The sequence below is a fragment of the Pyrus communis genome, chromosome 15 (assembly GCF_041283825.1).
Source record: "Pyrus communis isolate YQ-2024b chromosome 15, ASM4128382v1, whole genome shotgun sequence".
Lineage (NCBI taxonomy): Eukaryota > Viridiplantae > Streptophyta > Magnoliopsida > Rosales > Rosaceae > Pyrus > Pyrus communis.
This window is the reverse complement of record NC_142579.1, coordinates 29,569,049-29,581,146: the sequence shown is the minus strand read 5'-3', so window position 1 is coordinate 29,581,146 and position 12,098 is coordinate 29,569,049. Positions and strand designations below refer to the sequence as shown.

The following is a 12,098-nucleotide window of genomic DNA, read 5'->3' as shown; positions in this document are numbered from 1 at the left end:
AAAGCCATGAGCCAATATTTTGCACTCCATGATTTTCACAAGCAATTATTGCGGAATACGTAAATCACTTACCTTGATAATTAACAGTTAAATGTCATCTACAATCTCAATATTGAGCGATCTGTATACGAGTTGTAGGTGTAGAGGAAATTAGGTTTTTCTTTAGCCTTGCTTACACGTTAAACTTGAATACATGTTTTTCATTAGGGTCACATTAGATAGCTATGTGCACTATTATATGCAAATAAATGATACGTTTTCTTATGAAACCAATAATTAATTACCGCCCTTCACATGAATAAAATAGGAAATCAATTCTCATAATTTGACTAACATAATTGCTTCCAAAACAATATTCATTAAGCTGAATATATCACACTATAATATTGAAATATTCTTACAACCTAGCTAGCCCTTACCATAGGTTCGTCCTGCAAATATAAGAATATGTGTCGCTTGTTTACTTTTTCGTAATCAGAATGAGATGAATTGAATTGAGGAGTTGGAATGGGGTGGAATCAAAATCAGATTCCTGTTGAAATTGTTTACTAAAAATTTTCAGAAATCGGAGTTTAAATAGTTATGAATCATAAATTGTTTAATAATTCACATGAATTGGAATAAAAATCAATTTGATTACTAAAATGCCCCTATTCTAGTAATCTATTTTATATGCTAATTCTTTTTTTGGTAAAACTTTATTTTATTTTAGTTTAACATTGTGAGAAAAAAACTTTAATTCTTTTTCACTTTTTTATTTTTGATTTTTTTACTCTAAGAGAATACAATTTGGTGTTGGGTTCATGTGAAGGGCAATCTTGAAATTTTGGAAATAACTAAGGATATAACGGGAAGGAAAAAATTATTACCATTCCCCAATACTCCATTATTCAATTACTTCCAATTCCTCCAAATTTAGAGTTGGATTTCAAAATTTGCGTGAGTCACACCAAATTTCTGATTCTCCAATATTTGGTAAACATTGAAATATTCCATAATACAAATTCAATTCCGTTTTTTTATTTTGATTACCCTTATTACATAAACGTGACATAAAAGTGCCCATTGAAGTTAGGAGATTCATGACAAAGATCAATATAGCTGGTCAGTCTGACTGCTGCATGCGAGCGCGCACGCGCGCGCACATATATATATATATATATATATATATCACTCGATAGGTCCAAGTTGATTGTGCTTGTGAGTTAAGTGAGCAAGCAAATAATTTGAGCATCTTCTTTCCCTCCAATCCTTTGCATCGACAAACATGAATATGCTACTTAATAGGCTTCGAAGCAATCCCTGAGACGGAGGAGCTGTTGCACGGGAAAGAAGCTAGTCTGACGTTGAAACTCTATTGAACTTTGGCAGAATTTATGTCAATTTTCATTCACGTTTTAGTGTCTCTTTTTTGTCTGTTTAATGTAAAAAGTTATACTTTTAATTGAAGATTTGTAAAAAGTTCTATCTCAAAATTAATTTGATAAGAATATGTGATCAGTAACCCTAAAAAAATTGAAAGAAAAAGGATGGTGGTTCTACATATCTGACTTTTCATGGCTTCAATTCTAATCGATAATTTTACTAAAGAATATTTTCCATTCAATGTTACCATAAATTTCCAAATTTCATGAAGGCGGCTTTTAATTTTCTTTGGGTAAATACAATTTTATCAAACGTGACTTTTTTGATAGAGAAAAATTAAATAAATAAGTTAAATTTCTCTATTTGGCGTAATAGGTAGCTAAAGGCCGCAACTAACCAAAGTGAGATGCGTACTTCATCCCGCAATAGGAAGAACAATTTCATGAATCCGGGAACCGGTTTGGGTCGGTCCACCATCACGAATTACAAGGGGGTCCAGCCAACGATCCAATCAGAAAACTCTCACACGTTGATTTTGCGACTTTATACCAACTCTTTCAATTAGGGCACATGCATTGCTGACTGCTGCCATGCTGATGAACATGTGTGAACGTACATAAACTTGAATATGAAACCTTCACCATAATGTTGACTAGACGCGATTTGATCACATTGACTGCTGACTCAAGTCTTGGTCTTCTTTCTTAAGTAAAACATTTTGTTCTAATCATGCTTGCGTGTGTTAAATTCTTCAAAATTTATCTACTAATCATGATTAACAGGCCACATGCTAATTGACCAATAATATTGCTTGCTTCTCTTATGTTCTCTTTGTTAATAGGACTCTTACTTTCGTAATAATCGATACAATGGTATGATGGTTGGTCGTCCATTTTTTATTTTTTTTTAAAGGATAATGTTAGGGAGATTAAATTTGAAGACAAAATTTATAAGCTAAATAATGTGTCACCAAAAAAAATGAGCAAGTTTATTAACGGTAAAGTAATAAACCAGTCATTAACTTCCATGTCTTTTATTTTTTAAATTTTTGTTTACAAATTTAATCTTCCTAACATTACACTTAAACATATGTTCAAATATTGTTTTCAAAAAAAAAAAAAAAACATATGTTTAATTAAAAGTTTAAGTGGAACTAACAACGAAAGCCTTGGGATTATTATATGCTTAAAGCATACAAGGTGAAAGTTATCACATGGCTCTGTTGGTATGAGTTATGATTAGGGCTTAGGGTTTCAAGAGATAGATAAGAATAAGAAAACTTTAACGAAAAGTTTATGATACTGTTTATTTTAATGAAAAATTATATTTTTATACTAAAAAGTCAATCCTGATACTATTCACTTTATCCTTTATTTTGTCATTATCGTTAAAAGTCAAAGTTTTCAAATATTTTTCATTAATTTTTCTTAAAACAAAAGGTACATATATAAAACAACTCTTTTACTCACACTGTTTACAGTGAACGGAACATCACTATTGTATCGAACAAAAATAGATAAGTTGGTTGCTTCAGTGACATTCCACTCACTTAGAACAATAATAATGTTAGATTAGAGCATTTCCATATTATAAAGATTATGTTAAAAAGCTTGTGTTAGATATACTCATCTAAGTTGACATATGTCGACATAAACTTTCAGCGTATGTTAACAAATATTATTCTTCAGTATCCTGCATTCATTCTCAACAAGTCTCAACAAATGTCAATATATGTCAGCATAAACTTTCAGCATATGTTGACAAAAATTGGAAGATGCCTATTGGTGCTCGTCAAAATGACCCAATAAAACTTTTTTTGTTGATATTATGATCTCATTATTTGAAAATTCTGACTACACTACTATCAATTGATTTACAAAATTTAGTCTAAAAATTAACCTCCTTGGTATTATCCTAACACATTAACAAAAGAAATTAAGAAAAAGAAGAAAATAAATCTTAATTAACGTTTTCCAATGGGTAATTTTCGTTGGATAATTTTGCCTGTGGTGCGCTGGTAAACGCTGGCCCTTTGTCACTGCCATCAGCAACCGGAGATAAATAAAGAGGTAGATTCTCTGCTCTTTCATTTTTCGTGTTTTGCTGTTTGTGTAGTTACGGATAAGTTACGTCAATATTTTATATTATTATTTTTTTTTTATATTATTATCTTTATAAAAAAAAAAAATGAAATATTGACATGACTTAATCGTGACCACACAGAAACACACGAAAAATGAAAGGGCTGAGCATCTGCCTCCGATAAACAATTGCATGTCCACTGCTCAAGTAATAAAAGTCATTGTTTTCCAACATACTGCAAAAGTCTTCAGCGTTATAATCGATGAAATTGACCTTTTATAACAATTATAGGTCTTTTTTATTGTCTGAATTGTGGATCCTATGTTGGATTAAGCACTATGACTATTGCAGTATTTAGTAAGGTTTTTCTAATAGTTTAAAATCTTAAATTTACTTATTTTAATGGATTAAAATGAGTTGCTCGCGTAAAAATCTTTTAAGAATTTAGTATTATCAGATTTTTAATGAGTGACTGATAAAGATCCAATTAGTTATCGTATTGATATGAAATACATTATTTTTTTATCTTTTTCGTGTCATGTTAACAGGTGGTGTAAGAAATTATCAGGTATAATTATAAGGCAATGTTTTCTATTTGGAAAATACAAAGGAAACCATATTTTTATCATATATTGTAAATTACGTAATGTGACAGTTGATGGTTAAGTTTCCTTTATTGAAGAATTTCAATCATAATTAACCATCACATTATGTGGTGTCTAAAATATGATCTAAAAAATGATCTCCCTATTATCGTTCTATTTATTTTGGTGTAAACAAGGCCATGTCAATTTGATTCAAAGTTAGGCTCGATTGAGAGACTTTGTTGATTTATGTGTTATAGTTACAACAACAAAAATTATCAACAATTATTGTTTAAGAGATAAAAAATTTATTTCGTAACAAATTATTGATTTATCGTTGTAATCTCTTTGTTAATTACTTTAGTTCATGTGCATACATCTGATCCATAATCGGCACTACCTTGTTTCTGTTGTTAAAAAGTATGTTAGTACAAGTCAGTAACACGTGTGAAGTACCAATAATTAGAGATAATTTAAGTTAATATCCTTGGAGGAGATGATGTTAATACTCCAAAAGGCTTGGCAATTCTTGGTGAATGAAATTGTTTAATTAAGTGAATGGCAACAAAGCTTGTACAATATCTTACATATCATATGAAAATCAATGTTTTGTGTACTCATCAACTCTTGTGTATTTAATAGAGTTAAATAACATGGCCTAAAACTTTAGTCTTTCCAACATTAATTTAAGCCTTATGACATCAAGTTTCAGAATATCTAATTAAATGAAGTATTACTCATGATTTTCTATAATAAAACGAAGATTTGATACTGCAAAATTAATAACATGCAAGTGCGAGTTTCTACTTAAATTTTGTTTTTTCAATAAACAAAAATGAAGAATACTGTTATCCTATCTCATATTGTTACCCTAAATGTTGTGATTAAATCTCTCTTTCAATATTATGTTAGATGATAGGTGGAGTTAAACTTAAGGGTAAGTAACAACAAAAAAAAAACATTCATTTCTACTTAATAAAGCTTAAGAATTTTTTTATTTGTATTAAGTTATAACTTGTGCACTTATCAAATCAACTTACGTGTGAAAACAATGAAGACGCGTGCAACACGTTGATACGCCCTGTGATCACCACACACTCCCAAACAAAAAAGACGTCACCTCTCGCCATTATATATATTAATCTGTCTGCTTTATCCTACTCGCCGAAAAGCTCCTCCGTTTTCGTCGGCAAAAACAACCCCTCTCTCTCTCTCTCTCTAGAAGCTCAAAGCAGCTGAGACGCCGCAACATAGAGGACCCGTAGTCGTCTTTGGCCATGTTGACATCGATGCTCAGCTGGTTCACGCCCACCTCGCTCTTCCTCCTCCTCAACCTCATCATCGGCATCATAGTCCTCAGCTCCCGCCATGGGACCCACAAAAGGCCTCAGCATCAACAACAACTGCAGCAGCAAGAAGAGCAACTCGGCCTGTTCAACTCGCCCCAACTCGAACGAGCCCCCTCATTCTTGGACCGGGTCAGGTCGATAAACTTCTCCCACTACAAATTCGAGCAACCGAACCCGGAAACCCAGTACGCGGCGCCACAACATGCAAATTTAGATAATTCGACCGAGTTAAACCGGACTCCCTCACACCAACTCGAAAGAAGTCCTTCGCTGCTGGACCGGATCCGGTCCATCAACTTTTCCCACCACAAATTCGAACAATCCACCAATCCAGAACCCCAGTCCGGCGAATCAGCAGAACAACAACCTGGTTCGCGTCCGATAGTCTGCGATAGTCCGGTCGGGTTAGCTAGGACACCCTCGCTTTTGGAGCGGCTCAAGTCGATGGATTTCCCATTCTACCGGTCCGAACATGCTGATCCAGAGAATAAAATTTACGAACCGGAGGAGTCCGAACGTGAGGGCCGCGACCTCATTTCGAGACAAGAAAACTTGGTTCATCGGAGTAAGTCGAACCCGAGTAATGGGGCTCGGGTAAACCAGCACGAGAAGATAAAAAAGTCGACTAGCGAGAAATCGCGGCTCCGAGGAGGGGTTGAAGGAAACGACGACGAAAGGCCTGCGACACGTCGGATGGAGAAAACGAGGTCGTTTGGAGGCGATGAAGCGGTTGACGCGAAAGCTGACGACTTCATAAACAGGTTTAAGCAGCAGCTGAGACTGCAGAGGCTCGACTCGCTCTTACGTTACAAAGAAATGCTTAAAAGAAATTAAAAAAAAAAAGTAGCTAATAATAAGTAAGTTTTTTTTCCTTTTTTAAATTTAAATTATCGGGGCTTTTTTTTTTTTTTTTTTTTTGGCTGTGGGTTTGTGAATGTAATGGTATTTGTCCAGTTTTGTGGATTATTTTGGTAACATGCATTTGGTAGTAAGTTGAAGTAATTAATGAGTATTTTATGAAATATATAACTATAAACATATTTAATTCTCAAGCAAAGCATTGAAAGGCTTACGTAAAACTGGTATGTTAAATGATAATAAAGTTGAGGTTACATTATAAAACCAATTGGCAATATAGAAAGTAGTTCAACCTTTTATAAGCTCATGTAATATCCTTCCTCTCATTAATGTATAACTCATTCTCAACACATCCTCTCACGTATGGTGAATTTCGAGCATAATACGTGGATAACACAACGGGATGACGTGGCCGTTTGGCTTCACACGTGGGACAACTTGCTCTGATACAATGAAGAAAGTTGAGATTCTACTATAAAACTAATTGGCAATATGGGGAGTAGCGCAACCTCTTATAAGTCCATGCAAGGTCCCTTTTTTCATTAATGTGGGACTCAGGGCTGGTTTGGTATTGCTGTATTTAAAAAAAAAGATGTTTTTGCTGTGCTGTGAGAATAAACAGCTGTGAAATAAAGCAGCATAGTGTTTGGTAAACATTTTTGTAAAAGTGCTTTTCGAAAAGAAAAAAACTAGTATGATAGTGTTTGGTAAACTTTTATGTAAAACAATTGTAACTGTGTAAAATGACCAAAAAATGCATAATAGCTATTAATTTAATTTTCTTAACAAATAAAGATGAATTATTAAATATACTTTATTTTTAAAAGAAAAATATTTATAAACTTTATCTTAAATATTAATTAGTATGACAAACTACTTCAATTGAAATATTTTAGACTGACTAGCTAGAATTCTTTAGTATAATATTGTTAATGTACTTGAAAGTAGTCTAATTAGATGCATTCATCTAACTTGTCACTATTCTATTTCTTGAAGCCTCTATGTGATCCTTTCAACTTTATATTTTTCTTCTTTGATTTGTTATCCCTGTCCTTATCAACCTCCTCAACATCTCCTTCCTCTTCCTTCTTGGTTTCCTCTTCTTCGTCGTCGCTGATTTCTTTCTTGGTAGTCTTCTCAGTCCAAAGATAGGTTGGATAGCTGATGAACTAACTCAAAGTGCTTCTTCACAAGGTCCTTGATCTCTTCCAAATACTCCAACTGATCACAACCCAACAAAAAATTAGTACCCAATTTTTCTCTTTAATCATATAAAGGAAATACTTAATCAATTAGCATGGTTCTTTACCTGATCCTCCTTGAGGAAGAGGGTGATCTTGGTGCCTCTGCCAAGCTGTTCGCGGCTAACATCCCTTGTGACAGTGAAGGAACCACTAGCCTGTGACTCCCAGATGTATTGCTCATCGTCGTTGTGCTTGGTGGTCACAATAACCTTCTCGGCAGCAAGATAGGCCAAGTAGAAACCAACACCAAACTGCCCAATCATGCTCACGTTAGCTCCGGCTTGCAATGCTTCCATGAACTCTTTGGTTCCGGACCATTAAAAATCTGGCATGAACTTTCCTTAAATATCTATTTGTACTTATCTTCTAAACATTAAAAAGATGTATCAAGTTTGAGTCCTTGTTCTCAATGCCCAACAGAATAAAAACTCCAAAATTTCAAAATGAGGTTAAATATAGATAATTATCTAATTTTTTTGGGTGATTTTAAATTAGTCTTAATCTTTTAAAATATTCTTAATAACTACCTAACGTTTTAAAAACTAAACATCCGTTAGATCACCGACGGTAAGTGATGACTTTGCCAATATTTTTTTTTGAAGAAGGTATGATATTCATTAATACGAAAAACACGTACAAAGATAGGATAGGGTGCTAAAATGGGCCTCAGTAAAAACCTTGCCGAGATTTCAACCCGGTCTAAGGGAAAAATAGTGTCCTGCACAAGTAGCTATCTTCACCATAACGTAAATGGTTACACTTGATTGTCTTCTAACAAAGCATTGAAAATAAAATCTGGGGGAGATTTAACCCACCTATCTTCACTAGAAACACCCAAACTAGCACTAGCTAGCCTGTGTGCTACTTTGTTTGCTTCCCGATGCACAAAGTTCAACGATGTTCCCTCCGTGCTGCGTAAAACTTCTTTGATGTCGTTAATTATAGGTCCCAATAATGAACAATCATCCTTTGAACGATCCACGGCTACAAGCACAACACTTAAGTCTCCCTCCAAAATGGAATTCGAACTAGCACTTTGAATTCCATTAGGAGTTTTGTTGCTCTTCTAGCCGTAAGCAACTCATCATGTAGGGGTGAATTAACATGGCAAAAATGCCTAGAAACTGCAGCGATAAAAATGGCCACCCAATCACGTATAACCACACCATATCCTCCCCGATGCGACCTTTCATACCACGCTCCATCAAAATTACACTTCAACCCTCATGAGCTTGGTTTAGTCCACTGTTGTCGTGTCTGAGCTTTACTTGGTGTTTCAGCAATGAATGATGAAGTGGACAAATACTAAAATTAGTCTCTAAATTATCGTATTTGGAGCTCTAATTCCCCAATGTAAGTTTTCTTCACTAACTAGAAGCGAGATTAAAATTATGTTTCTTTTTGAATTTTGAAAAGAAAATGCTTGACTGAAAGGAAATTGGTATTCAAAATTTTATTCAGCGGATTCATTGTTTAATTTTATATATTGTTAAACAAAAGTTGGTAAGTAAAAGACCAAATTTCTTTTGTGGTCCTGTAATGACAATGCAAAGAAATCCTTGTGCTGAAAAAGTTGCTAACAGAGGGTAAACAATATTTTGATTCGTCTGCGGTAGAGTCCATTGAAGAAAGGATTAAAATCTTATGGTAAGTTTCGTTAGCAATTGAGATCCAAACCTAAACTTCGTTAGTCTTCCGTTAAAACAAAGTATATAAATCTCACATGTGAGGTTAAAATCGACCTTTTAATTAAAGTAAGATGGCCAGAACATTTGTTAGTTCTATAATATTTAATTGTAAAATAAAAAATATAGATATGTAAATATTTTATTATTGAAATAAGAATGTGGATAAAAAATAAATAAAATTTCAATCATTGAAATAAAATAAAAGAAATGAAAACCTCATTTCTCCTTAAAAAAACGAAAACCCACTTAATTGCACTAAATGACTTGGCATTTCGTATCAATAAGAAGTTTGTAAATGGAGATCTCTTGTAAATTCAGTCTAAAACGATTGTCTCTTTGCATTTTTTTTTTAAATTATGACTATTATTTTTAAGTAAAAGTGATTTGAAATCATTTGAAGATTGTAATTTTAAAAGATAAAGTTATTCGCACGCCACGTATACATTTGCACACACCAAATTAGAAATCAAATAACGTGACGTTTACGTTATATGCATTCCCGTGCAAGCGTAGGAGTCAAAGAACATAACGTGGATGTTAACCCTAATGCTTTTCAAAGCCATCTCATGGCGCGCTCCTTACAAATCATCTTTGTCTCCCTCATCTCTCTCCTCTACGATACCTCATCTCCTTTTTCTCTTCCCCACACCTCCGTTTAAATCAAGAAAATAAATAAAAAGAAAGAAACATTATAAATAAAAAGGGTAAAAAATTTCAGTATTGCATAAGCCCGATGTCGAAGGCTTTCTCTTGCGCGTCTTCCAAACTTGACATGTAGATGTACCTTTCTTCATACTTTTTCATCTCAGCCGTGATCCGAGGAAACTACATTACACAGAATAATTAATAACAATAAATCAGTTATTTTAGTCTACATGTGCTATTTTTTTGTTCGAAAAAGATTAGATTAATTAACAATAATTCGGTAAGAAGATAAGTACACAACAGCAATAAAAATTAAAATCATGGCTTACTTGATCAGGGATGATGCTTCTTGTGCTGATTGTATTTTGAGCGAATTGAGCTGCTGTTTTAATTCCCTGTAAAATGCTAGATTTCGATTTGTCACCTCAAGTTCTTTCTCATAGAAATCTACCCGTTCAAGGACGAATCTGGTAACAACAAGGCAACCAACTGAAGGATTATTCCTCCATATATTCCCTTCAAAGAGTATAGTCTCAGCTGCTGCTGGTCTTTGATCCGGCTCAACTGTAGCTATAATCTTTTCAATGTTGCTCATACCGAACATATGCTGCGCGTTTACAAACTCTACGAACCTGCTGGCCGGGAAGTATGCAGCCAGCTCACAGGTTTGGTTACATTTTCTCCTTTGGTATTTGCAGGCAGCACAAGCTTTAGAATTTGCCATGAGTTCTTTGCTGAGGAAGAGATGAGGGTAGGGATTAAGAAATGCAATTAAACAAGTGCTGTACGTATAAATGTGTATATAGGGGGTATATATACAATTTTGGTTAAGGGTGTTAAATCCAATTGACATTAGGAAATGTGCCTTGTCTGTAAATGCATGTAACGGGTTGTGTTGGAATTGAAAATCCTTGAGTGACTAGTTATGACAACTCAAATCCAAGTGGATTAACATTGGTTCTCTTCGATTTTACCCTAATTACTAATAATATACGTTTTTATTCACTAGTGGGGGAGCAGAATTCAAACTATGTTTCGTTTTGAATTTTGAAAAGAAAACACTAGACTGAAAGTATTGTATAATTTATTTCAACCGATTTGTTATTTAATTTTATGTACACGGTTAAACAAAATTTTGGTGAAAAAATCTTAAAAGAAACCTCTAATTATGATAATAATATGTTACTATTGTTTACATGCCTATATGGTATGTAATTTGTCACTCCAAACAATAAATATGCTACTAAAGTTGTTCCTTCTCTATTCTTGAGAATTCTAGCACTACCAAATATGGTTGGTTCTTTGAATTTCTTATGATTCTGCCAGTCAATGAAAATAGAATGCTTGTACGGTCCAAATTCGATGTTAACTTATCTGGCATGAACTTTCCTTAAATATCTATTTGTACTTATCTTCTAAACATTAAAAAGAACATTAAAAAGATGTATCAAGTTCGAGTCCTTGTTCTCAATGCCCAACAGAATAAAAACTCCAAAATTTCAAAATGAGGTTAAACATAGATAACTATCTAATTTTTTGGGGTGATTTTAAATTAGTCTTAATCTTTTAAAATATTCTTAATAACTACCCAACGTTTTAAAAATTAGACATCTGTTAGATCACCGATAGTAAGTGATGACTTTGCCAACATTTTTTTGAAAAAAGTACGATATTCATTAATACAAAAAACACGTACAAAGATAGGATATGGTGCTAAAATGGGCCTTAGTAAAAACCTTGCCGGGATTTCAACCCGGTCTAAGTGAAAAATAATGTCCCACACAAGTAGCTATCTTCACTGTAACGTAAATGGTTACACTTGATTGTCTTCTAACAAAACATCTAAAATAAAATCTGGGGGAGATTCAACCCACCTATCTTCACTAGAAACACCCAAACCAGCACTAGCTAGCCTGTGTGCTACTTTGTTTACTTCCCGATGCACAAAGTTCAACGATGTTTCCTCCATGCTGCGTATGTTCGGTACGAAAGACCACTAAGTCAATTGTTTTTTTTTTAATTAAGTACGCTCTTTTTTTTGGGCTCTAGGTCTGTTCTCCTCTTTCGTGTGTCTCCAGTCTCCCTACTAATATTTTGTGAATAACTTGATTGCTGAAAAGGATTATTGATCCATCATGTAATATTATCGTTTTTATCTCAAATGAGTCAATTATGTCAATACAATGAATCTGTCACACCAAAAAAATGGATGCAAATGTGACCAAAAGTTTGTAGCATTTAGGTAGAATGATTTTTGGTAAATACTGACCAGTCGGTAGTGCA

General features: G+C 33.8%; 2 protein-coding genes across 2 annotated transcripts; one reads left to right on the top strand and one right to left on the bottom strand.

Moving 5' to 3' along the window:
• Positions 1-5,200: 5,200 nt before the first annotated feature.
• Positions 5,201-6,392, top strand: LOC137724768 (pathogen-associated molecular patterns-induced protein A70-like). Its single transcript, XM_068463486.2, has one exon. The coding sequence runs from the start codon at positions 5,309-5,311 to the stop codon at positions 6,212-6,214; it is 906 nt and encodes a 301-aa protein (XP_068319587.2). The 5' UTR covers positions 5,201-5,308; the 3' UTR covers positions 6,215-6,392.
• A 3,492-nt stretch (positions 6,393-9,884) lies between these two features.
• LOC148690834 (LOB domain-containing protein 22-like) lies at positions 9,885-10,539 on the bottom strand. Its single transcript, XM_088685018.1, has 2 exons — positions 10,240-10,539; positions 9,885-9,995 (listed from the first exon to the last, which is right to left on the bottom strand). The coding sequence occupies exons 1-2, from the start codon at positions 10,537-10,539 to the stop codon at positions 9,885-9,887; spliced, it is 411 nt and encodes a 136-aa protein (XP_088541144.1).
• Between the last annotated feature and the right edge of the window lie 1,559 nt (positions 10,540-12,098).

Excerpts from the sequence above, each read along its gene's own strand:
- LOC137724768 (XM_068463486.2), top strand. The coding sequence starts at position 5,309 with ATGTTGACATCGATGCTCAGCTGGTTCACGCCCACCTCGCTCTTCCTC.
- LOC148690834 (XM_088685018.1), bottom strand. The coding sequence starts at position 10,539 with ATGGCAAATTCTAAAGCTTGTGCTGCCTGCAAATACCAAAGGAGAAAA. Across the intron at positions 9,996-10,239 it reads TCTATGAGAAAGAACTTGAG|TTTCCTCGGATCACGGCTGA; the intron begins GTGACAAATCGA and ends TGTGTAATGTAG.